This window comes from Ochotona curzoniae, unplaced genomic scaffold, assembly GCF_017591425.1.
Source record: "Ochotona curzoniae isolate NIBS_2020 unplaced genomic scaffold, NIBS_Ocur_1.0 contig_4792, whole genome shotgun sequence".
In the NCBI taxonomy this organism is placed as follows: Eukaryota; Metazoa; Chordata; class Mammalia; order Lagomorpha; family Ochotonidae; genus Ochotona; species Ochotona curzoniae.
Window position 1 is genome coordinate 643,645 of NW_024466389.1, and position 25,058 is coordinate 668,702.

A 25,058-nucleotide genomic window follows, 5' to 3' on the forward strand; every position below is an offset into this window, starting at 1 on the left:
CACCAATCCGGCCTTACTGGTCACCCCAAAGAAACCCTAGGGGTGAAGGGGAGGGCGGCGACACCCCCCGAATCCCCTGCCTCGCCCACACTGCCCAGGGCGCGGCCCGCACTTCCTAACCGGAGTCACCGCCCAGTCTCACTTCCCTTCCTCTCGCCCGGCGGGGCTGCAGGGAGGGGGAGGCGGGGGTCGCACCGGGGGACCCTGCCTGGCACGGGCCTGCCTCTGGAGGGGCTTCAGTGCGACCCCTGACGGCCAAGGCAGGAACTGAAGCCGCATGGAGGAACGCCCCAGCTGGGGGTGGAGAGCACAGACCAGACCCGCCTCATTCTTGGCGCATCCAGCCTGGTCACCCTTCCCACCCCTTCCTGGGGATTCTGTGGCCCAGAAGGACTTTGGCGGCCAGGGAGGGGCCAGGAGGCTGCTGGGCTCTCTCTGGCCCTCAGGCAGTGGTCAGCCTGTGTCCCTGGCCATGGCCACCAAGACCCACTAGGAAGTCCTGTGGAGGAGGGCCCAGTTCCATGCAGCTGGTCTCCCGCCTGCCCGCACTGCAGGCAGGGCTGTGGGACTGGGTCACAGCCCTGTGGACCATGAGGTCTGGGCCCCCAGGAAGGGTAGCCTGGGTCCATTCTATTATTTATTTATTTATTTATTTATTTTATTGAAAAGGCAGATATACAGAGAGGAGAGACAGAGAGGAAGATCCTCCGCCCGATGATTCACTCCCCAAGTGAGCGCAACAGCCGATGCCATGCTGATCCAAAGCCAGGAGCCTCTTCCGGGTCTCCCACATGGGTGCAGGGTCCCAAAGCTTTGGGCCGTCCTCGACTGCTTTCCCAGGCCACAGGCAGGGAGCTGGAAGGGAAGTGGGGCTGCTGGGATAGAACCGGTGCCCATTTGGGATCCCGGGCGTGCAAGGCGAGGACCTTAACCACTTGTGCCACCGCGCTGGGCCTGCCTGGGTCCATTCTTACTGACGCACGGCTCTCGGGTGGCCTGGCAGGTACCTCCCCCAAGCCACAGCTGCTCCGCGGAGCAGACCTGCCTGCGTATCCTCCCTGGAAGCATGGCACAGCAGAGGAGGGCTGTGGCCAGAGCAGTGGGCAGCCCTGGCCAGGCCAGGGACCTTTGAGGGCCAGAGCCCAGAGCGACCAGCTTGAGCTGCACCTGCCTGCAGCCAGCCTGGGGCTTGGCGACTTCTCTGAAGAGCTGTTTGCTTTTATTGGAAAGGCAGATTTGCAGAGACAGAAGCTGAGCCAATCCCAAGGCTTTGGGCCGGCCTCTGCTACTTTGCCAGGCTACAAGCAGGAAGCTGTGTGAGAAGTGGGGCAGCTGGGACATGACCCTGTGTCCATACGGGATCCTGGAGGGCACGTGCAAGATTCAGCCACTGAGCGAGTGCGTCAGGCCCCCAGCAACTTCTTTATAAACTGGGATTTCCTTCCCGCCAAACGGCCACTTTGGGCAAGCCTCCGACGGTGGCCAGCTGAGAGCAGGGGTTGGGGTTGTGTGGGGCCCTTGGGGCTGGCCACATGGACGGGGCAAGGTGCAGTATTTGGTGGGCCCCTCACTGGTGAGAGCCTGGGAGAGGGTACAGATGGTGCAAGGTGGGGAAGGGGCATCTAGTGGACAGATTGGACGGCACCTGGGCAGGTGGCACAGCCAGGGCCACCCACACGCCTAGCAGCCAGGGCTCGGGGGACAGTCAAGGACCTTCTCAGCCACGGGTGACCTGTGGGGCGGCAGGGAGACCCCTGGACTGGGACATGGTCAGCACAAACTAACCCTGGGAAGGATTGAGTTCTAGAAGCACTGCCCACTGCCTGCGGTGCGGGCGAGCTTTATTGAGGGCAGGAGGGGTGGGGCGGGACAGCAGCGCAGGGGGCTGTAGCAGGCGGGTCTGCTCAGACTGGTGCAACCTGATGTGTGGACGCGGGCAGCGCAGGGGCTCCAGGGTCACCTTCAGGGCTGGGCCTCTCTCACAATCCGCAAGTGCTGGAAGGCGGGGGGTAGCGTGCAGCCCAGGAAGGGGGGCACAGTCAGGTCCCGCACCACGAGCACGTATTCCCCTGCAAGGTGGTATCATGGCGCGAGCTCAGTCTAACTCCGCCTAGTGGACCCCCAGGCCCCCCCAGTGGGCCCCAGGACCCTGAAGGCTCATGGGAAGCAGTGGATCGGACAGAAAGCCGCCTCTGACCTCAGGCCACAGGCCCAGCCTGTCCTGGAGACCGAGCTGTGCCCCTTCCGCAGGGCACCCCCCACGCGTCTGGAGAGGCTCTAGCAGAGGAATGGGCCATTTCCTCTGGCCGCCCCAGGCCCCAGGCTGCGTGCGGGGAGGGGCCCTGATTTTCCTTCCGTCTGGGGCCTTCTGGGGAACCTCAAACTTGGAACAGCCGCAGGGAGGAAAATAGGGAACAACACGGAGTGGAGTTGCCATGGGAACCGTCCTCTCCCCTCCCCGAAGCCCGGCTGGCACCGGAGCGTGGAAAAAGCTCTGGCGGCGGCAGGAATGCGGCGAGGCGGGCGGAGCGCTTCCCGCGGCCGGCGCATTCCTGGGCGGGCCGCGCGCCCGGGGCCGGCCGCCGCGCGTGGCAACGCAGCCGTGTTTCCGAGCGCCCGGTCGCTAGGTGTTCCCGCCTCGGCGGAGCCAGCGTGAGCTCAGCGGGCAGCGGCCGCAGCTGACCCCGCGCGGGAGACACAGGCAGGCCGGGCCGCGGGCCACCACAGTCACGGGGTCCGGCCCGGGCCTGGCGGCACACCCGGACCCCTGAGCTCTGTCCCTCCCTCGCGGGCAGCCGCTTCCACAGTGCCAGCCCTGGCTGAGCGGTGGACACAGTGGGACTGCTGTTGGAGGGCAGTTGTGGGCTCTGTCTCCACCTGGATCAGCAGGGACCTCCGGCAGCCAGCTGTCCTGGTCACATGGGGAGACCCTGTGGACAGGGGCCTGGACTTGGCGGCCCACTGGCCTTCCACAGGGGGACTCGGGGCATCCCACCCCTCCAGGGGACCGTCAGGCTCAGTGACACCAGGGGCTCTGGGACTCTCTGGCATGGAAGGGTTGGGCCCTTGGCTCATGGTCGGGCAGGGTGCTGGACGCCCAAGGGTGAGGTGAGCCAACAGCTGCAAAGGGCTGGGTTCCCTTCCACACGCCCGCCTCCCCTCCACTTCCTGCCCTGGTGGTACCGCAGCCCCTCCCACCATGCGGGCTGAGGTGGGCACGGCACTCTCAGCCCAGGGTCTCACCTACCTGGATAAGCTGCAGCAGGTGGCTCTGGCATGGCCGCTCTACCAGGCCTGCGGGGAAGGGGAGGGACCCTGAGTGTCCTGCCCTGTCCCCAAGCAGGGCCTGCCGTGACCCAAAGGGGCTGTACTTGCAGGACATCCTGCATGTGGCCTGGCCAGGGAGACCACCCAACAAACCACAGGTGACAGGATTGCACGAGGGCAACCCCAAACACCCCCCAGTGGCCCAGGCCTGCCTCGGGGGAGGGTGGGCTGAGCTAGGGTGACTGGTGGCTGTAGGGGACCCCGAGTCAGGGTGGCATCACAGGTGGGGTTCAGTGACCCCCAAACACCTCATTTCTGGTGGGAAGGATGGGGCTATAGTAGGTTCGACTGTGTCAAGGAAAGGGGCACAAGGACCCCTGGGGGCCACAGGGCGCCCCATGCCAGCAGGGGATGACACTGGCCTTGGCTCAGGAGCTCTGGCCAGCACCCCACCCAGGGCCTGTAGACTGACACCTGTGGGGACATCCTGTACCTGGCTCTCCACCCTGGGACACTGGTGGCTGTACTCCAACAGGATTTTGCCCCAGGTGAGCTGGACTAGAGTGGCCTGGGGCCCACCACACACCCCTGCCCTCCTGGCTCTGGACACAGCAACCCCCTCCCCGGGCAGCCCCAGGCTCCCCAGCCGACAGTGGGTGGGGTCCGCGGCCAGCTCCTTGTCTCCTGGACCTGTGCACCAGGGGATGCAGGTTAGAAACGTCTGACCCGCATATCCTACAGGGCGCACCTGTACCTCTCCTGACGCCTACACTTCGTCCTGGGGGAACATGCTGGATTCAGGGATGTGGGGGCTGGGGGTGGCGGGGCCCCTGATGGGGGAGGGCCGGCTGTGTGTACATGCTCCTGGGGATCCTGCAGGGTCAGGGCTTGGCTCAGTGTCTGCAGAGAAGTTGGGTGGCCCTGACTTGCCCAAGGTGGTCAAGCAGGACTGGGTATGGGCTGCCGGGTTCCACGGGCTCTGTGCCCTAAGTGCCCGAGAGGACGCCCTGGCAGGGTGGGTGGCTAGCCCTCTGCCTCCCACTCAGAATTACTGGCCCTGTTACCAACCCCAAGAGACCCTGGATGCAGGCATCGAGCCTGCGAAGCAGGGACCAGGGCCCCGTCCAGGCTGCGTGGGGTCACCTGCAGCCCCTGGGGCCGATGGGGCCTGGCAGGGGGCAGTCAGAGGCTGGGAAGATGTTGTCTGGGCACCAGCTCCCCAGGGATGAGGAAGAACCAGGGACACAAACAGCAGTGGGCTCTCTGGGCCCACGGGGTAGAGGGTGGCAGGCACTGTGGCACCCCGCCAGCCCCGCCTCCCAGGAAGCCCCAGCCGCACCCTCTGGCCTTGGGCAGCTGTGACCAGGCAGTGGCCAGACAGCGGTAGCCCGAGGAGAGCCCTCCTGCCCCCCAGCTGCTGCACAGTGGGCAGGGAAGGGTTAAACTGCTGGCCCGCCTCGCTGGCCGGGGTTATTAGGGGCCGCATCCATCCTACGTCAGGCGGGAAGCATCCGCTGGAGGTGGGGCGGCGCCCTGCGGTCCTCACCGTTTCCCGCCTCTTCCAGGCCCTGCGCCTCACCCCAATGTGGAGAGCACCCCTTCAGCCCATGTCGGGCAGGCCTGGGGATGCACTGGAGGCTTCCTTGGGTGGACTTGGCTGGCCAAGGGTTGGAGGGAGGCTGGAAGGAGGGCTTAGCTTCCCAGTGGGCCCCCAGCACACTGCTGAGCAGAGAAGGGCGGCCACCATGGCCAGAGCCAAGCCGATCCAAAGCCAGGAGCCTGGAGCCTCTTCCGGGTCTCCCATGCGGGTGCAGGGTCCCAAAGCCTTAGGCCGTCCTCAACTGCTTTCCCAGGCCACAAACAGGTAGGTGGATGGGAAGCGGGGCTGCCGGGATTAGAACCAGTGACCATATTGGATCCCAGCGCATGCAAGGTGAGCACTTTAGCCACTAAGCCACTGCACTGGGCCCAATCTGACTTTCCAATTAAAAAAAAGACTCCTGGAGTCAAGGGGGCATGGGGAGTGCTCAGCCACCACCTCACCCACGCCCTCCGTTGCTTGGGGCCTGTGTGCCCTTCTGTGGAAGGGGTGGGTGGGATCTAGGGGCCAGGTGGCAGCAACGCCCCACAGCCTGTCAGGGCCCCTCAAAGCCCAGCACCCCAGAGTGGCCTCTCGCTGCTCCTGCCCTGACAGGGGCTGCTGGAGTCCCAGCTGAGTGTGCAGGGCTGTCAGCCATCAGCTGGGGAGATGGTGGGGCCACATTCCAGCTGCCCCAAGGGAGCCCTTCCACCCTGTGAAGCCTGGCCCCCTCCCCACAGAGCCCCTCTGGCTGTGGACTCCCAGCACGGGCCCTGGTCACTGTGGGCAGGCCCTGTGCCAATGGCATTGCTGGCCTGGTCAGGGTCTGCCAGGGCACAGTGCAGTGGAGTGGCGCTGAATGCCCACGTCTGCCCATGGAGTCCAGCCTCTCCTACCTGTGGCCTCCTAGGGGTTCCTCCGCAGTGGGTGTCGTCCTCCCAGGACACAGGCCTGCCTTCTAGAAGGATCCACAAAGGGTGGGGAGAGAAGGAGGGCCTGCAGTGGCCACAGAAGCCGAGCACCAGGGCAGAGGGCAGCTAGACCTGAGGGTGGGCCTGCTCACCTGGTCGTGGCCCTCCAGGAAGAGGAAGGAGCGGTACCCAGGTGGGGGAGGCCCCAGGAGCAGGTTGGCAAACTTGGCACAGCCAGCCTCTGTGCGCCTTAGCTCCTCCCAGGGGTGCCCAGCGTCCTGGCCCCGGGCTGCAGAGAAAGTGAAGAAATGGTGGGCAGTGTGGACGGGCCGTGAGGGCAGCATGGATGGACAGTGTAGACAGGGCAGTCTGGTGCCCATCCAGTGCCTGCCAAGGCAGCTCTTGATAGCTGACTGGGAGGGGATCCCCCACACACACCTAAAGCCTCGTGTGTGGGCAGTGTCACCTCCTGGGGGCATTCTTGGACAGGGTCCCAGGCTGCACAGGGCAGAGCCAAGCCCACTGCCCGCCGCTGAGGACACTACTAGGGTCGTGGTGCAGGTCTGGGCTGGGGTCACACCACACTGTGACATACGGTCCTTGGGCTGTGTGTCCCTCAGCCCATGTCCCCCACTGATGTCCATCCGAGCAGCCTCCAGATCGGGGTCTCCGCACGTGCACCCTGAGTGGAGGGGGAACAGGGTTGGGAGGGGCTTGGGCCTCCCACCCTGCACAGAGACCCAGCACCATGTGCGGTGGGACAGGGTCCAGAATACCCCAGCTGCCTCCTGGGCCAGGCCAGGCAGGACAGAACGGGCCCGCCGGGGATGCCCGTCACATCTCATTTCTCCTTTTTGTCAGTGTCAAGGAGGCACGGCTCCATTACCGTTTTACGGCAGCTCAATTAGGCCCCCAGTCATCTGTGTAGGGCGCAGAGGCGGCGGGTCCACAGGGACCGCGGTGAACTCAATGGTCCCGAAATGTTACCGGCCCCGTGGGGCAATGCCCGCTTGGAGGTGACTGCGCGTGGTATGCTTACCTTCCACGGTGGACGCTGTCCACGGAGGAGCCGCTTGCTCCAGAGGTGGCACGGCATGAGGCCCTAGGACCCCAGGCAGCAAGCCATGGGCTGGGCCGGCTTCCCACTCCCTCCCTGGCTGTGCCCAGGGCCCCGCCCGGAGGCCCCACACAGCTGACACTGTGCTGGCCCTGTGAAGCCTCAGCTGTAGCCAGACTGTACCTGAGAGCTGGCCTGGCCAAGCAGTCTGTGGGGACTGCAGCACCCCCGCCCAACTGCACCCCTCCTTGCCCGGCGTGCCCATCTAGTACTCATGTTCCCTCCTGCAGCGGTCAGGTCTAGCGGGACACCTGGTGCTGTCCAATGGATACTTAGGGGCAGACATGGCCCCTGGGCCGCAGCTGTGAGCCACGGGCAGGCGAGGGCTGGGTCAGGAGACCCCGAGAAGGAGCCAGCATGGTCCATTCCTGGCACAGGTACAGCCTGCTTTGGGCCAACTGCCAGCCTCCATGTGGGAGACTTGAAGAGGCCTTTGGCTTCAGCCTGGCCCAGCTCAGCTCTGGCCACTGAGCCATCTGGGGAGTGAACCAGCGGATCTAACTGCCTTTGGGACCAGTCTTTAGAAAGCCCACGGTAAGGTTGCTACAGAGTGCCTGGCAGCGGGGCCAAGGGGCCTGGGCTCAGCTCCACTGTGCCCTCTGCAGGACTCCACGGCACTGACCCCCGCCACGGTTCCCTCAGCCCAACCGAGTGGGGGCTCTGGCGACAAGCACTGGGGCCACGCGTCTCCTCCCTCTGGGCCGTGGAGGGCCTCACCCACTGCTAGAGCCCATGCCATGGGGACAGATAGCCACCATGTCCACAGAGGTAGAAGCGTCCCGGGAACTCCCACCACTGGCCCTGTTCACAGGGTGGGCCCCGGCCTCTCCCAGAGCTTACAGAAAGTTCCCAGGTCTGCCAGGGAAAGCTTACAGGTCCTGAGCGGAGGGACAGGACCCGAGTGAGAGGGGGCACTGATGGGATGGGGGACGAGTGTGGGAAACTCCGGTAGGGGCCCTATCCCATCCCTGTTCACCACAGATCATCAACTGGGAGGCCCCGCCCAGGCAGGTGTGCACAGGAGGCCCCGCCCCAGGCAGGTGTGCACATGGGAGGCCCCGCCCCAGGCAGGTGTACACAAGGGAGGCCCCGCCCCAGGCAGGTGTGCACAGGAGGCCTCGCCCCAGCAGGTTGAACCCAGAAGTGGTGTGTCCAGGCAGAGTGAGGATCTGCCCCTACAACCGTTCATGTGTCAGACCAGCCTTATTCCGTCTGGAGAGCAGGCCCCACTGGAAGCCAGCGGGTGGCGCTGTCCCGCCCTGGTTTCCATCCAGGTATTGCTGAGCTCTGCCGGCTGTCCAGGCAGAAGGCGAGGCGTCTTATGTTTGATGCTGCTAACACTACCTGGAAACCAGGCAGAGGCACCCCAGTGCACATGCCCTGCTGGGCGTGTCTGGCCAGGCCTGCAGCTCCTTTGTGCTGGCCCAGGGACCCCGTCCTGGGAGGCCCCCAGGATGTGGACTGCTGGCTGCCTGGCCTAGTGGCATGGACCACTTCAGGGAGAGTGGGACCCAGCCTGCCCCTCCAAGTGTCCACTGCCACGACCAGATTGGGGGGACCAGGGGAGAATGTGGGTTGGGGAGGCTCAGCAGCAGGCATGCAGAGCTCCTCCCCCAAGCCAGCTGCTGGGGCACAGATCGCAGGAGACCACGCAGAGGCTGTGGGGACCAGAATGCAAGGGTCCCCACAGTGCACGTAGAGTTCCCACGGTGCACGTGGTCAGGGTGGGGCAGGGGATCCTGGTAGTGGTACCCTTGGCCCGTGCCGGGGCTGAGCTAGGACTGTTAGAACCTTTACCGGGACGTGACCCCAGCCCATGCGTGCTTGCCAGTGTGGACCCCTGTCCCCTAAGCCCCTGGCTCCCCTAGTCAGGCCCCAGCCAGCCTCCACACCCGTTTCCACGGGATGACACACTTATGTGGCAGGGGCCTGGGTGGCCAGCCCTGGCCACAAGCTGCCGTGGCTGTGCCAGCCCATCCTGCATCTCTCAGCTACCCTGTCCACCCCAACTCACCAGGCAGGCCGGTGACCATGCCCTGCGCTGGGTCCAGCTCTCCCATGCTGGGGAGGGCGTCACCTCCGGGCCCTTCTGCAGCAGCCCTGGGCCCCGGCCCCCCTGGCTGAAAGCTGAACAGCGGATAAGGGATGCACTGGAACCCCCTGAAGGAAAGAGTAGGTGGGTTAGAGAGGCTGGGCCAGGGCCACCCGAGCAGGCTGGGACCTAGGCTGTGAGGGAACCCCGGCCACAGCCTGGCTCCCAGAGCATCGGCCTGTGGTGTGCCTATCAGCACAGCCTTGAGTCCATCCCAGCCTGATGCCCACGCCTCGCCCAGTCTCCCAGCTCTAGTCACCCTGGGGCCACATCCCTAAGTCCACCCCTGGGGAAGGGCCAGGACCTCTTCCAGGACACTGTCTCAGAGGGGCCACAGCAACCTGGGCACTTGGCAGGATCACCCCAGACTCTGGCAGAGGCAGGGAGGCCAGGCCCACTCCCCCACCTGCCATGGCCGGTACTCACAGGGGGGTCTCCATGGGCATCTCTGGCTGGCACTCGCCCTCTACTTGGAAGGAGCTGACCTCAGCGTGGGCCGGGAGCTGCGCACTCCTGAAGCCTGCCGACACACTCAGCAGCCGCCCGCTCTCGCCTCCGGGAGGGGAGAGAAGTGGCATTGGGTTTTGGGGGCCCAGCAGCTGCAGGCAGGAGTCCCACCAGAGGTGCCACGGGGACCGGGGCTCTGGGTATGGCCAGTAGTAACGGAGCATCCCCGATTCACCTACATTAGCCAGGGTGTAGGGACACCTTGGTTTCTGGTCTCCAAGTCAGAGGCACCTGGCTGTCCTGAGGGGCCAGGGCAGCCCCATGGGAGCAGTGCCTGGGGTTGGCTCCATCCCACTGGGTGGATGCCACAGCTCTGCCCACGCATGTGGGGCCACGAAGTGTTGGCCACATGGCCTGTGGCTCTTCAGACTGGAGGCAGCTCTGGAGAACAGGGCAGTGGGGGGCACTGCTGTCACTGAACCACCACCCACACACCTGCTGGGCTCCGCAAGGACCTGAGCAGGGCAGCCTGTGAAAGGCAGGACCAGCCCCCAGGTTGCCCTTCTGGACTCGTGCAGCAATCGGAGGGGCGGCCCTCCTGGCCCCAGGACATGGAGACGGAGGCCCGGGTGGGTTCCTTGTGCAGGTCGCCAGGGCTACCTCAGCCTCAGGCCACAGGGAATTAGACGGAGCCGAAAGGAGGAAAGCGGTCAAGACAGGAACGCACTGGGAGCCCCCCCGCACAGACCTCAGACCCCAGGATGGGCTGAGGCAGCAACAGCTCTAAGCGGGTCTGCCCCCTCCATCAGGGGGCCAAGGAGACCACCTTCCCGACTCTAGGGAGCACCCAGCAAGCCACATGCCAGCATTAGGACATGGGCGACAAGGAGAGCTCAAGTAGTTAGGGGCAGGTGCCTTGGGCCAGCACGCAGCATGGCTGCTGGGATGATGGCTGGGGTGCCCACACTCCCATCATAGCCAGCTTTGAGTCCCGGCCTCAGCTTCCTGTTGATGTGCAACCCTGGGGCACAGTTCTCACACGCAGGCACTCACATTCCTCCTGTGGGGCTCTGGGGGCCACCGTGTTGGGAGCCCGCGGGTGCCCAGCCGCCAGCCCATGCCTGGTGTCCCCTGCCTGCTTACTCTCAGCCACCTCCCCATCGTCCTGCTGCAGCTGCACCACAAGCGAGAAGGGACACCCGTGGGTCACCTCCATCACCTCCGGGCCCAGGATCGTAATCTTCGTGGCTTGCGCTGGGGAGAGAACACGGCTTCAGCGGGTGGCCGCTGCCCGCGACGATCAATGCCCGCCTGGCCCGAGCTGCTCTGGTCAGCACTGCGGGTGCACGGCTGTGGCCTCCCCAGGGCCCAGCATGTACCATGGCCAGCTTGGGCAAGCAGCACCTTGGGATGAACAGCCTGAACAGGAGGCCGGTGGGAGTCCAGGGAATGGGGCGGAGCCTGGCTGGGAGCCACCTGGGGAGACCTGTGGGGGCAACATAGCTTGACCACGTCATGGCAGGAGCCTGAGCCACAGGGCTGGGGGGCGGCGCGACTGGGCAGTCTGTGGCAGGGAGGTTGAGTAGCTGGAGGGTCCATGGCTGAGTGGGTCTGTGGCTGGGCAGCCCGCGGCTGGCAGCAGGACTGTCTGTCTGGCCTGGTCTCGGGGTGCCACCCTCTTCTTAGCTCAGACTAGAAGTTGCATTCCCTGACAGGCACAGTCCTCCCAGGCCCCCTGGTGTGCACGGGGACCTCTGAGGCCAGGCTTGGCTGGCCCTGGACGCAATACCCAGCAGGTTCTCAGGCCAGTTGGCGACACCTACCTGCTGGGTGGCCATTGACCCACAGTCCGTGATAGGTGGCCCCTGAGCAGTGGGCCAAGCTGCCCAGGCCACTGAAGGTGTCACTGTGCCACTGACCCTGCAGGGAGGAAGATACAGCCTCAGCTGGACGCGGCCCATGTCCTTCATCTCACGCCATCCTGAGGGGTGCGTGCCCCCAGAGGCAGCGAGCTGGGAGAGCCAGGCCTCAGCAGCTCCCACAGGGAGGCGGTGTGGCTGGGTGGCCTGGCAGGGAAGTGGTGTGGCGGGGCAGCCTGTGGCTAAATGGGGCCCGTGACTGGATGGACCTGTGGCAGGGAGGTGGTGTGGCTGAGTGGCCCGTGGCTGAATGGACCTGTAGCTGGGCGGCCTGTGGCAGGGAGGTGGTGTGGCTGAGTGACCTGTGGCAGGGAGGTGGTGTGGCTGAGTGGCCCGTGGCTGAATGGACCTGTAGCTGGGCGGCCTGTGGCAGGGAGGTGGTGTGGCTGAGTGGCCCGTGGCTGGATGGACCTGTGGCAGGGCGGCCTGTGGCAGGAAGTGGCCAACATCCTCTGGAAAAGCATTTCCATGGAAACTCAAGACCAAGTCTCCTTTTCTATCCACTCCTGTACCAAGGAGAGTGCGCCCCGGTCCTGGGCTCCACCTCTCCAGCAGTGACCCCAAGGCCAGGTCCCAGGCCTAGCTGTGGGGGTGTAGGATGGTAGGGAGCTAGGCAGGCCCCAGGAGTGGCTGCACCTGGGAAGCAGCCGTCACCCCACCTGAGGTCAGCTGTGGGGAGGAGCCTGTGGTAGAGGGGTGTGAGCTGTGAGCGTGGACAGCACAAGGGACACCAGGTGCTTAGGGGATGCTACAGCTGGCTGGGCAGAACATGGCAGCTGCCTTCCACATGAGCCCCTTGGTGACACAGCTAGGGCCTGACTTCTGGCAATCAGTGACCCCGGGGGGCTGTGCCGTGGCCACCCCGGTCCAGCAGCCAGGGTCTGTCCCACACCACACATTCCCAGTCAGGCCCTAAGCCCCGGGGCAGGAGGCTGGATTGGACCAGGAACTCCCAGCTGTAGCCCATGCCTACCAGGGTGGCTGCACCCGGGAACCAGCCATTGCTGCCCCGGAGGCCAGCTGTGGGGAGGAGTCTGTGGTCACTGAGCCTGCACGGGGCGCCCTGGCCTGGGGCCTTCACTTCCACATGTTCCTGCCCCTCTAGCCATAGTTCCGTGTGCCCAGCAGCTCACCAGCCCCATCCTGGCGTCACATGCCCATGCTGCCCACTGGTCCCTCTGATGGTGCCACGGACGGTGGAGAGGATGCTGGCCTCCGTCCCCTCCCCTGCTCTGCTCCAAGGCCGCTTGGGCCTTGGGCAAGCTAAGCATGGCAGTGTGTGCCAGCCGCGGGGTGTGTCCTGTGGGGCTGCACACAGCAGGTTGCAGAGTGATGCCCGCTCAGGTCACCAGGGCGCTGCTCTGCGCTCATGTCCGTGGAGGCCGTCCCACTCATGAAGCAGCTCAGTGTGGTCCCGGGGGACAGTGCTTACAGCTCCACTGATGGCCTGGTGCCCGTGTCCGTGTTGAGGGTCATGCAAGGCTGGGAGGACAGCCTGGGACATGGAAGGGGACGTTGTGACAAGGACCTGCACAGCTCCACCTCTGTAGCTGCTTGTCCGCCAACCCTCTGCAGTTTCTGCATCCGTGACCTCCCCGGCCACTAACTGCTGGCCAGGGCAGTGGGGGTGGGGGCTGTGGCAGGGCCCTGGCCCTCCGGGACGCGGGACCAGCACAGGGGCGGCAGGGGGCGTCTGCAGGGGAAGACGAGGTGACACAGACCACCTGCTCTGTGCGCGAACAGGTGCACTGACCAGCAGCCCCCCGCCGGGACAGTCAGCCCAGCAGGGACAGCCAAAGCCCGCAGGGCCGGAAGGCAGCAGCTGCTGGAGGGCGTGATGTGGCCACATGGGATGGCGGGACTTGCCAGCAGCCAGCCACATGTGTCACTGCTGCCAGTAGTCCCCCCTGGGGGCCTGACCAGCTGCAGGCAGGGCCCCCAGGAAGTCCCTGACACCCGAGCAGGGAGCAGCCCAGGACCCCCGGGGGCTGGTGGGGAAGGGGCCACTCGTGGTCCCCAGGAGGTACTGGTTTTGGCACCTAGTCATTTGTTTATGTGACCATATGGTTCCAGTCTCTCAGAAAAGAGAACCTTCCAGAAGGATTTGTCTGAGAACGGCCACATGGGGTGTGTGTGTGTGTGTGACAGCATGGCTGCAGAGGCCCAGGCACAGTGATGATTGCGGGAGCTCCAGCCCTTGGGCCGTGTCTTCAAGAAAGGTAGAAAAGGCGTGAGGAATGGCGGCCGGGCCGCGGGGCAGCTGCTCCCAGGGCAGCCCACACTTCTGGCGAGCCCGGCTCAGCGGTCAGCGTGGGGAAGCCCAGTGAAGGACAGACCTCCGGGCCAGCTTACAGCAGCAGACGCAAGGCCAAAGCCCACGTGTGAGCTGCTGTACACGGACGGCTCCTGAGCTGACAACACAAGGTAGCTGTCCCCTCCAGGGGCAGGGTGGGCGAGTGCCTCCTGGGCTGGGCGTACACGGAAGGCTGACCCTGACCTAGTGTCCCCTGACTGCCCTGGGTGTGCGGGCACTTGGCCAGGCCTTGCCTGTAGCCGTCGTCGAGAGCCTGGCCTGCCCACCTGGCCCCGTCCACTACGCACACCAGGCTGGGAAGTCACTGCTTGCTCAGCCGTGGTGGGGCTGTGCATTCGGGCGGCTGAGAGCATCCAGGACGTAGGGCCCAGTCATGCTGGGTGGCAGGGGCAGCCCACGGGGTTGCAGGCTGGGCGTGGCCAAGGACCAGGCACAGCTCCATGAGGGCGTTTGAGGGGCAGCGTGTACAGGGGCCCATGGCCGTTGGCCGGCACCTGGAACCGCACACCGCTTGAGCTGGCAGGAAAACTCACTCCAACCCAAGGGGCATCTCCACGGTGCAACCCCCAACTCAGCCAGTGCTAAGCCAGTGCTAAGCCAGGCCTAGGCTGCTGCGGACCGTCCGCGGGGCTGCGCTGCCCCCTGGTGGAGGCTGCCCCCTGGAACCCAGGCAGTGAGGAGGCACTGATGGTACCACGCCGGGTTGCAGGGCGTGGGGTGCCGAGGGCTGTCCTATCACTTCTCTGCCTCAGTTGCCCCATCCTAGAGCACTGCCCTGAGGACCACACCGGAACACGTGCACTGTGTCCTGGGTGGAGCCTGGTGCCCAGGAAGGAATGAACGCACGGCCGGTGGTTCCTTTGCGGACTGGGCTCTCATGCCAGGGCTGCCCGGTGGGTCATGGCCAGGGGTGTGGCTGTGCTGTAGGGGGCCTGGCCAGGTCACGGAGGGTGGCTGGGCTGTCATTCTTGCCCCTTGGCACCCAGCACCCCTTCCTTGCCCCGTGGAGCCCCGAGGCAGGGGCCGGAGCCTAGGCCTCCAAGCTTCTGTTGCGTGTCCCGCCTCTGCCGGACAGCCAGGGACCAGACACGCATGCCGCCAGGCACGCAACCCCACATGGCCCTGCCTGGCCCTGCAGCCGCTGTCCCCCAAGCTAGGCTGCCCACCGGACCCTTCCCTGACAACCGAGTGGCTACTCCTCCCTGTCCTCTCCTGGGTACTTGGACACCCAGCTCTTCCCCAGGCCCCAGGAGTGGGGACTGGCTGCCCTGGGCTTGACTCCTGGTCGGCACACAGCCAGCAGACGGGGGGGTAAGAAGGATGTCCCTGGGCCTGGGTTAAGTGTGCAGACCCCTGACACAGACTGTCCCAAGGACTCAGGACCTGAGGGCAGATGGGCACCCGGGGGCCCCTGCCTATGCTGGAATTTCTCATCCCCACAGGCCTGTTAGCCGGGGTCTTGGGGGCGCCTGTAGGATCCTCTCCATAAACCAAAAACACCTGCTATCCTTGCCCCGAGGGCCACGGGAGACCAGTGTGAGCTGCCCTGAGGGCCATAGGAGACCAGCGTGGGCTGCCTTGAGGGCCAAGCGAGACCAGCATGGTCCCGAGGGCCATGGGAGACCAGCGTGGGCTGCCCTGAGGGCCATGGGAGACCAGCGTGGGCTGCCCCGAGGGCCATGCAAGAGGCTGCAGAGGGAGGACCACTTGGCAAAGGGAAGATGCCCCCGGAGCAGGGAAGATACCTCCTGCGAAGGTAGCCGTGCCAGGGTGGTGCTGAGACACGGGGTGGTGGCCTGGCTGTTCCCTTGGGACCCTGCCGCTGGGACCGCGGCCATCCTGCAGACACATGTGGGGTGGCTCCCCCCATGCCCCCCGGGGCCTCAGGGATACCACCAGGGCCAGGCCAGCTCACGTGGCCCCAGACACTGGCCCCACGATCTTCCCTCCCCCTTGCCCGGGGCGGCAGATACCTCATAGGTGGAGCCATTGGCACAGCACAGCACCCCGTGTCCCTGGCGCTGGTCCCGCACCCAGTCCCCGCTGTATGTGTCACCATTCCTGAGGGACAAGCAGAGGCTGTGGTCAGCAGGGGCCAGGTGGCACTGGTTAGGGTTACTGCTCAGCACGCACTGCCATGACTGAGGCAAAAATAGGCCCTGAGCAGATGGTCCTGTGGGGAAGGGCTGGCGACAGGCGGCTGTGCCCGGCTCCCCCAGCAGGGGACCCCTGTGCCTCTCCTGACTGCCAGGAAAGGAGTGTGTCCTTGGAGCCCGCCTGGAGTCTCCTTCAAACCTGGGGGAGCCCTGCAGCCCCCCATCAGCTACTGGGAGTGGCCCAAGGGGCTTCTGTTGAGCACACACGGGCAGCTCCAGCAGGCAGGGGACACGCCACGTCCCATGTACTCACTTGAAGAGCATCTGCCCCTGGCCATGCCTCTTGTTGTCGTGGAACCAGCCCCGGTACACCTGCCCGGCCTGGTCTACCAGGCATCCGTGTCCTGGAGGAGAGATGGGCTTGGTCCCAACCCAACCTGGGACATTCCTCCTCCACCTCCTGCCTGCCAACAGTGGACTCGGCTTGCTCCAATGGCTGGCAGTGGATTTGGGGGCTCAGCAGCACCCCCTGGAGCAGTCTGGGTCTTCAGAAACATGCCTGGCAGTCACTGGGAAAGGGAGGCGTGGGATCCGCCCAGCCCAAGGCCTCAGAGCCCCCAGCCCGGCTTCCTGGGGTGCGCTGAGTGGGGGATCCCCAGTGGGCTCTAGCTGACCCACGCGGCACAGGTGGGAACTTGCTTACTGCCAGTGGCCCTTGAGGACCACGACCATCACACAACACGCCGGGCTGCACCAAGTCCCCGCGGGAGGTTTATTCATTTCTAGCTCTCTGTGGCTCCAGGTAGCACCAGACCCAGTGAGGCGCAGACCTCATGCGGCCCGAGAGCCCGTTGCCCACTCTGCCCGCCTGGGCTGGTGTCCCCATGCCTGCACCTCCTGCTTCCAATCCGTACCTTCCCTGGTGCCCTGGACCAGCTGCCCCTCGTAGTGTCCCCCGGCCTTGTACTCCATGACACCGTGGCCATGAGGCTCTCCAAGAACGAACTGTCCTGAATATGAGTTTCCTGTGTGGGTGAGGTGGAACAGTGGTTGGAAAGCGGACAAGCCACCTGTGAGGAGTGGGCGGCATCCCAGCAGCTGGGACAACTGACCCCTCGTGGCTCCTGACGCAGCTGAACTGGGAGGCTGGCAGGGATCAGGCTGGCCTGACCCCAGCCACGGGCGCCTGGGGAGCCCTCATGAAACTTAAAGAAGCAACTGAGGGACTGGAGACGACCCCAGGGCAGAGGGCAGAGCTGCCCAGGCCTGTAGGAGGGACCCTCCTGCACCTGCACAGGGCCCAGCCAATCCTGAGGCCGCGGCGGCTCCAGGAAACACAGTGGGCCCAAGACAGCTTGGAAGCAAACAATGTAACAACTTTGGACATTTTTTAAAAAAGATTTTTTATTGGAAACGCAGATCAGATTTACAGACAAGAGAAGAAACAGAGAGAAAGATCTTCTATCTGCTGGTTCACTCCCCAAGTGGCCGCAATGGCCAGAATTGAGCTGAACTGAAGCCAGGAGCCAGGAACTTCCTCCTGGTCTCAAAAGCAGGTGCAGGGTCCTCCGCTCTCTCCCAGGCCACAGGCAGGGAGCTGGATGGGAAGTGGAGCAGCTGGGATAGGAACCGGAGCCCATACGGGATCCCGGAGCATGCAAGGTGAGGATGCAGCCACTGAGGAATGGGGCCAAGGCTGAGATAAACTTTTTTTTTTTTTAAAGATTTATTTGAGAGTCAAAATTAAAGTGAGGAGAAAGTGGTGATTCTGCAGCAGCCAGGCTGGGCCAGAGGCCGGAGCCAAGATCTCCACCTGGGGTTTCCTCTGCTGCTTTCCCAGGTTTATCAGCAGGCAGTTAGTGGGGTGGCCTGCACCCACAAAGGACACCGGTGCTGGTGGCAGCTTCACCCCTGGCACCATGATGCCGCCACAAGGACACTTCTTTATTTGCACAAAGCGTCAGGGGGTGGGCTGACCAGGGTCCCCGGGCTCCCAGTTTAACACCTGGCGGCTTCCGGGCCAGGAGGCTCACCTGACCAGGCCCAGTAGCGACGGCCCTCGCCCAAAATCTCTCCGTCCACAAAGTCGCCTTCGTAGTAACTCCCATCCTTAAACAGCAGCTTCCCACGGCCTGCGAAGGGAGCAGGGTGGGCCGGGTGTGACGCTGGCCAGACCGAGCCCTGGACAGCAGGGAGCCTGGTCCTTCTGTCTTTCAACCAAAAATCTAAAAAAGCTGTAATGTGGAGGCGACTGCAGCTGGGTGGGGTCGGGTGCACTGGGGCCAGTCCTGGCTCCCCCATCCGGCTTCCGCCGATACCTGGTGCACAAACTTGGGGTGGCAGGGGTCGATGCAAGATCTCTCTCTGCCTTCCAAATAAAATGAAAATACCTGCTTCGAAGACTTGTTTACTTTTATTTGAAAGGCAGAACTACACTGAGAAAGGTCTTCCACCCACTGGCTCCCTCCTCAAATGGCCAGACCACAGCCCCGAGCCAGGAGGGTACAGGGAACCAGGGACGGGCCGTCCTCCGCTGCTTTCCCAGGTCGTCAGCAGGGAGTGGCCCAAGCGCAGCAGCGGGGACTCGAACAAGGTGCGGGTGGGGGACCGGGAGAGGCAGCGGCTGCTCGGGGGAGCAAGCTGAGGCCCCGGGAGCGAAGCCACCACCTGCAACCCGGCCTGACGCCCACGTCTGCACCTAAGCCCCGCGCAGCGCCCGCTCTCCGGACCCCACAGCGGCCCCGGGCCTCACCGTGTTCCTTCCCGCCTTTCCACTCGCCTTCGTACCGGAAGAAGGAATTCGTGTATACGTGGACACCATAGCCTGGGCGTGGACAGCGGGGCCGCCGATGAGCGCGTCTGTCCGCAGGGCCCGCGCCCACGGCCGCCTGCACAGCCAGGGGGTCCCGCCCTGGTCGCGGGGGCTCTCCCTGCCCGTGCCCGCCCCGCGGGGGGGACGGTGCAGGACCCCCCGCTCCCATGTGGGGGATCCCGGGACCGCGGCGGCTCAGCCCTCACCGTCCCGCGGCGGGAGCCGGCGGACCCTCCGCTCGCTGGCGGCCGCCATGTTGCCGCGGTGGGTTTCCCTAGCAACCTCAAGGACCCTTTCCCATTGGTCCCTCGTTGCTGGGGGCGGGCCTCAGGGCGCAAGTCCCGGATGATGACTCTCCCCGGCGCGGAGCGAACGCGGACCCGGGTCCCGAAGGAGCTACTGCGCGTGCGTGGCGGGCGCATTTCCGTCGCTGCACCGAGAGTGGCGCCCGCAACGGCCTGGACGTCCGCGCCGGAAGCGGAAATGGTTGGAGGCCCGCGCCCCGCCCCCGCGGCCATCTTGGAAGCCCCGGAGGCGGCGCCGCGGAGGACGGGGCGGAAGTTCCCGGGGCGGCTGCCGGGAGCCCGAGCTAGCGCGGCGGCCCTGCCCCGTCCCCTTCCCGCGGCCGTGAGGGAGACCGCAGCGTGGGCGCCGCGGAGCTGCGAGGTGCCGGGCTCGGGGTTGGCGGGGGGCGCCGCCTCCGCCTCTTTCCGCGCTGTCAAGGCCGCGGGCGGGGTCGGGCCGGTTCCCCGGGGCGGACGGGCCGAGTGCGGGCCGGGAGCCCCGGGAGCGGGCAGACCTGGGGTCGGGGTGCAGGACCACCGTGTGGGGAGTCGGGGTGCAGGAGGGCAGGCCGGCAGGCTGGAGTCGTGGTGCAGGACTTCCGTGTGGGGAGTCGGGGTGCAGACCGGGGGTCGGGGTGCGTGACCTCCGTGTGGGGAGTCGGGGTGCAGCCCGGGGGTCCGAGGCAGGAGGGCAGGCTGGAGTCGAGGGGCAGATTAAGGAGAAGGCCGTGGGCCATGGGGGCAGGCAGGTCGGGGGCACCGAGAGCCGGGGGGCTCGTCTGGGTTCAGGCTGGGTTGCCGGGAGGTGTAGGCTGGTGGCCAGTCCCGCACACCCCTGTGCCCGCCTGCACGGCCCGGATGCCTTTGTGGGGTGTGGTGTCAGGACCTCCGTGTGGGGTTCGGGTGGGGTTCTAGGTGGAGGCGCTGGGGCAGCTAGCTGCTCCGGCTTCTGTTGACGGCGTTCCACATGGTTCCGCATGAAGGCGGTAGATTGAAGCGAAGGTGCGGTGGCCGTGCGCTCAGGGAGCCAGCCGAGAACTGCTTCCTGTCCGGGCCGTGTGCCCACGCGGGACAGCTGCCTCTCTGGCGGTGCCTGGTTGGCCAGGCGGGACTGGCACCTCTGGGAGGCCCTTCAAATGCAAATGAGGGCCTGGGCAGTGGACTCTGTCACCCGGCTCTGCCGGCTGTCTACTCCCGGTGGTCACGCCCGGTGGGAGGCAGCCCTGGCCCAGTGGGCGAAGGGTTGGGGAAAGGGGTGTGAGACCAGGCCTGGGGGCTGCAGATCAGGCACAGCTGTGGGCCTCAGGCAGTGCCCCAGGAGGCAGCCCTGGGGCTTTTGCTCTTTCGTTTTCCTTTCCTGGGCCTGAGGACGAAGCAGTGGGCATCCCAGCCCAGAGAGGCCGCAGGAGTGAGGAGGCGTGGCGGGGCTGCCCGCCCCTCTGTGGGGAACAGGGTGGGAGGCCTGCACCGTGCCCGGGTAGGTGCAGGGGTGGGACAGAACCTTGGGTCGTGTGGGGAGGTGTGTGCCCTGACAGGGCGAGGCCCTGGGTTATCTGTGCCAGGGCGAGCTGGTGCCCTGTGTTCTTCACGCTCCGTTTAAGGGTCTCAGTGGCAAATGCTGGTTAGCGGGCGGAGGGCGTGTCGGCAGGGCGTGGAGGAGACAGCGGAGCAGCTCTGCCCCGGCCCGGCTTTGGTCAGCATCCCCTATGCTCGGAGGAGTTTTTCCCCATGAGGAACACCTTGTGTGTCCCGGAAGGCATGGTCGGCCTGCTGTGCCCCAGGGGGCCAGCGACTGGGGCCTGTGCCGCGTGAGGAACTGCTCGGTGGCTCGTTGCTGCCCCGTGGGCACATCGGCGAGCCAGCCGTCTAAGTCCAGCTCGTTGGAGGCGGAGCAGAAGCAGAGACAGCCTGGCGTCTGCTGGTCTGCTCTCATGCCCACCACAGCCCTGCTGGCCCAGGAGCAGAGTGCTGTGCCCTGAGACTCTGCAGCAGCCTGTGCCCAGCCCCTCGGAGCCTCAGGCCACCTGGTAGTTGCAGGTGCCCCTCCGGGTGTTTGATGCCTTCTGCCGCATCTCCCCTCGGTCACAGGCTCAGAGCCTCGCTGGCCGTGCATGTGGGGTTCCTCCTTTATTAAGCAGGTGCTGTGTCACATGGCCTTGGCGTCTGGGTGCTTGCAGGCGGAGTCCTCTGGACCTAGGCAGTGTGTGGAGTAGTGGGCACCACTGCTGGCACGTGGAAACTGGGCTGAGGGGCACCTGCTCCCACTGTGGCCCTCGTGTGCAGTGCTGGTGGCCTGGGCAGCCCGGGCCCTGTGCTCGCCTTCCGCCGGAGCCTCTGGCTTTTGTGTGAACAGGGCCTGCTCAGGTGAATTGTCGCCTGTCACACTCTGGCCTGAGAGCATCCTGTTCTCACTGTTGCAGAATGTCTGAAGGGGACAGTGTCGGCGAGTCGGTGCACGGGAAGCCATCCGCGGCGTACAGGTTCATCACGCGGCTTGGGCAGGTGGGTGGAAGTGCGGTGTGGGTCGCCGCCCCGAGGGTGTTTGAACAACAGCTTTGCTTAAGCTGAGGCCATGCCGTTGGGGCTGGGGTTTGAGGGCTGCCTCTGTGTACTGGGGCCTCTGCTTTCTTTGTAAAACAAACAACACAAAACTGTGGGTGGTGGGATGCGTGGACGAGCTGCCGCCGGCCCTGCCCCCTGAAGGGGGGCCGCTGCTGCCTCATTTGGGACTCTGATGTTTGGGTTACATGAAAAATCTTTCTGCCTGTTGAGACCGGGTGCTGAGTGTGTGGGTGTTGTCTTGTATGAAGGTGCAGTTTTCCACGTTAGGATTTTTAAATCGGCATTAAAGGTGTGCGTGAGTCCGCCTAGTCCATCCGCGTCTCAGGGTCCCCAGAGCACGGCTGGCGAGGCCGCGGGGTACGTGGCGCCTCTGAGGGGTGCTCCTGCTTTCTCTGCTGCAGTCCGATCTTTGGGGTGAAGTGGGGGGTCCTGGAATGGCCCCTTTGACACTGCACCCCGCCTGGAGCACGTGTGTCGAGTTTGCGGAGATGACATTGCTTCAGGAATTAATGCAGAATTGGGTTGTCGCCACTGGTGTGTGCTAAGGGTGTGCGTGATTGAGAGCGGTCTTGCAGTTTAAACTGGCTCTCTGGGCACCGCGAGTGGCCCTGGTGGGATGCAGCCAGGCTGTGGTGCCTTTGAACTCCGCCTTTGCAGGTTTACCAGTCCTGGCTGGACAAGTCCACACCTTACACGGCTATGCGATGGGTCGTGACGCTGGGCCTGAGCTTCGTCTACATGGTCCGAGTCTACCTGCTGCAGGTAGGGGTCTCCCGGCGGGCTCTGCTGTGTCCTCTGGGGCTCCTGCTGCGGGCAGTACCACCTCCGTCCCTGCGCCCTCGGGGAGCCCAGGCCAGGCAGCCGGAGTCGGCACCTTTTGCCCGGCCTGGCGAGTGCACCCCCCACACCTCAGCTTGATGGGGTGTGTCTGCTGCAGACGGGGCGCACGTGCACGGTGTGACCTCCTGCCTGCCCTAGGGACCCGGCCTGGGGCCTGGCAGCCGTGTCTGCTCCCCGGCCTGACGCCGCCCCGATGCCCGGGTGGGGTGTGTGTGACTGGACGGGCAACTGCAGGGGCGCACTGCCCGGTGCTGGACTCGGGGGGCTGAGCTGGATGGGGAGGTCGCTGCTGGCAGGTTCGTGCCCACTGGGCTGCCCGGCAGCCCGGCCCTGCCCTGGGAGGGTGCGTGCTTGGAGTCTGGGTGTCTGCTTGGAAAAGGTCAGGCCTCACCGTTGCTGACACGCTTCGGTTTCTAATGGGATAAAGCTGACTCTCTTCAAAGCCCCATTTGGGAGTGAGAGGGCCCATGTGCTGGCTCATTCAGACGGCTGGGGACCCTGGGTGCCCGAGTGCCTGCCACGGTGTGCCCCAGTGCCAGGCCACGGTGTGCAAGAGCAGTCAGGTGCTGGTACCTCCGCGCGTCTCCCTGTCCCTCGCTCCCGAGCAGGGCTGGGCTTCCAGGTGCTGGAAACCTCCTGCTCTTCAGGGTCTGTGGTCAGAGGTTGCCAGTGAGTCAGGCGGCAGGGGCCGTCCGTCCGTCCCTCAGTGGGTGGGGCCGCCAGCATCTCCAGGTGTAGAGTGGACACGCACACACTTGTCACCAGGTACCTTGCTGAGCCCGTGGCTTCAGGTGGCAACCACGTGCTTCTGACTGGACTGTTTTTTTTTTAAAAAGGATGTGTTTGAGGACCCGGCATGGTAGCCTAGTAGCTAAAGTCCTCGCCCTGCACACGCCAGGATCCCATATGGGTGCTGGTTCTAATCCCGCAGCTCCACCACTTCCCATCCAGCTCCCTGCCTGTGACATGGGAAAGCAGCAGAGGAGGGCACCCGCGTGGTGGAGCCTCTTCTGGGTCTCACGCGGGTGCAGGGTCCCAAAGCTTTGGGCCGTCCTCGACTGCTTTCCCGGGCCACAGGCAGGGAGCTGGATGGGAAGCGGGGCCGCCGGGATTAGAACCGGCACCCATATGGGATCCCTGGCGTGCAAGGCGAGGACCTTAACCACTGCGCCACCGCACTGGGCCCAAGTAAATCTTTTTTTAAAAAAATGTATTGGAAAGGCAGAATTACAGAGGTTGTCCCTCCACTGGTTTACTCCCAGATGACACAGTGGCCGGAGCTGGGGCCTGGAACTCGATCTGTGTCTCCCATGCGGTTGCAGGGGCCCAGCACGTGGCCATCCTGTGCTACTCTCCCACAGGCAGGGAGCTGGTGGGGAATGGGGCGTCTGGGACTCGGATGGGTGCCCACATGGGACCTGACTCAGGAGGACACAGGCTGGCAGAGGCCCGGGCTGAGCGCGGTAGCGTGGAAGGCAGTGCTCGTGGCCTGCGTGGCCGGCGGCCCCCTGCCCCCGTGCAGCGGGGGGGTGCGGGTGGGGGGTGCACAGGCCGTATCTCCTTTTCCCGCAGGGCTGGTACATCGTGACCTACGCCTTGGGCATCTACCATCTCAACCTCTTCATAGCTTTCCTGTCGCCCAAGGTGGACCCGTCCCTCCTGGAGGACTCAGGTAGAGCCGCACCGCGCTTGGGCTGAGGCCCTGCTGGGTTCGGGGCGTCAGCGGGAGCCTCACCCTGCTGTGCCTTGCAGATGACGGCCCCTCACTGCCCACCAAGCAGAACGAAGAGTTCCGCCCCTTCATCCGGAGACTTCCGGAGTTCAAGTTCTGGTGAGCAGACGGAGCCCTCCTAAGCTGGCACGTAGGGTGGAGTCCTGCACTCCATGCCAGGGGCCTGGGTGGGCAAAGGGGAGCACGGCTGGCAGGGGCTGGCACCCCCACGCAGGTGATGACACCTGTCCTCGGCCCAAGGCACGCGGCTACGAAGGGCATCCTGGTGGCCATGGTGTGCACCTTCTTCGAGGCATTCAACGTCCCGGTGTTCTGGCCCATCCTGGTCATGTACTTCATCATGCTTTTCTGCATTACCATGAAAAGGCAGATCAAGGTGAGGGCTGCAGGGGGCGCCACGGGCCGGGTCACATGCTTGTGGCAGAGTGGGAGCGTGGCTGGCCAGGGTGCTCTCGGACTAACTGTGTGTCTGCCCCCAGCACATGATCAAATACCGGTACATCCCATTCACGCACGGGAAGAGGAGGTACACGGGCAAGGAGGAAGCGAAGACGTTCGCTAGCTAGGAGCTGGACTGGACCCGTCCCTGCCCCAGGAGCGTGTGGAGCCATCGTAACAAGGCCTTTTTCTTCCCATAAAGTAGTTGATTATGAGGGAGTTGAATTTTCTTTCTAAAAAGGAGCCTCTAATTATTTGTAACAAATACCAGGTTCTTGAAGAGACTGGCATTTAAACCAAATTGCATTGATTTGTTTCCTGTGATGTTCGCAGAAGGAACTGTTGTGCCCCCTGGGCCGGGGACAGCCAGGGTGTGGCAAGGACAGGCTGACCCTGGCTCGCTGCTCCTGGCTCCATGGCCCAGTGTGGCCTGGTGGCGCACAGCTCTGTTCTTATCTACCATGATTGGAATTATAAATATATATTCTATTTTAATTGTTTGAGATGACTTTGGCACGTTTCTTTGACTCTTGGAGTTTGGAGATGGGCAGCACGTCCCCTGGGGGTGCCCTCCTGGGGCGGGACTCGGTCACTTCATTCTGGTGGGAGGGGCGTTTCCCACCGCCCTGGAACCAGAACTGCTCTTCC

At 64.7% G+C, this 25,058-nt stretch overlaps 2 protein-coding genes across 2 annotated transcripts; one reads left to right on the top strand and one right to left on the bottom strand.

The window, feature by feature from the left end:
* Positions 1 to 1,962: 1,962 nt before the first annotated feature.
* MORN1 (MORN repeat containing 1) lies at positions 1,963 to 18,809 on the bottom strand. Its single transcript, XM_040987585.1, has 15 exons — positions 18,761 to 18,809; positions 18,495 to 18,566; positions 17,776 to 17,874; positions 16,657 to 16,767; positions 16,056 to 16,146; positions 15,620 to 15,707; positions 11,237 to 11,333; positions 10,557 to 10,667; positions 9,393 to 9,519; positions 8,889 to 9,034; positions 6,797 to 6,859; positions 6,353 to 6,439; positions 5,910 to 6,046; positions 2,477 to 2,819; positions 1,963 to 2,069 (listed from the first exon to the last, which is right to left on the bottom strand). The coding sequence occupies exons 1-15, from the start codon at positions 18,807 to 18,809 to the stop codon at positions 1,963 to 1,965; spliced, it is 1,728 nt and encodes a 575-aa protein (XP_040843519.1).
* Positions 18,810 to 19,091: 282 nt separating this feature from the next.
* Positions 19,092 to 24,910, top strand: RER1 (retention in endoplasmic reticulum sorting receptor 1). Its single transcript, XM_040987797.1, has 7 exons — positions 19,092 to 19,220; positions 21,259 to 21,340; positions 22,058 to 22,162; positions 23,813 to 23,912; positions 23,993 to 24,071; positions 24,213 to 24,348; positions 24,452 to 24,910. Exons 2-7 carry the CDS (start codon positions 21,260 to 21,262, stop codon positions 24,536 to 24,538), a joined length of 588 nt encoding a protein of 195 aa, XP_040843731.1. The 5' UTR covers positions 19,092 to 19,220; position 21,259; the 3' UTR covers positions 24,539 to 24,910.
* The last annotated feature ends 148 nt before the right edge of the window (positions 24,911 to 25,058 follow it).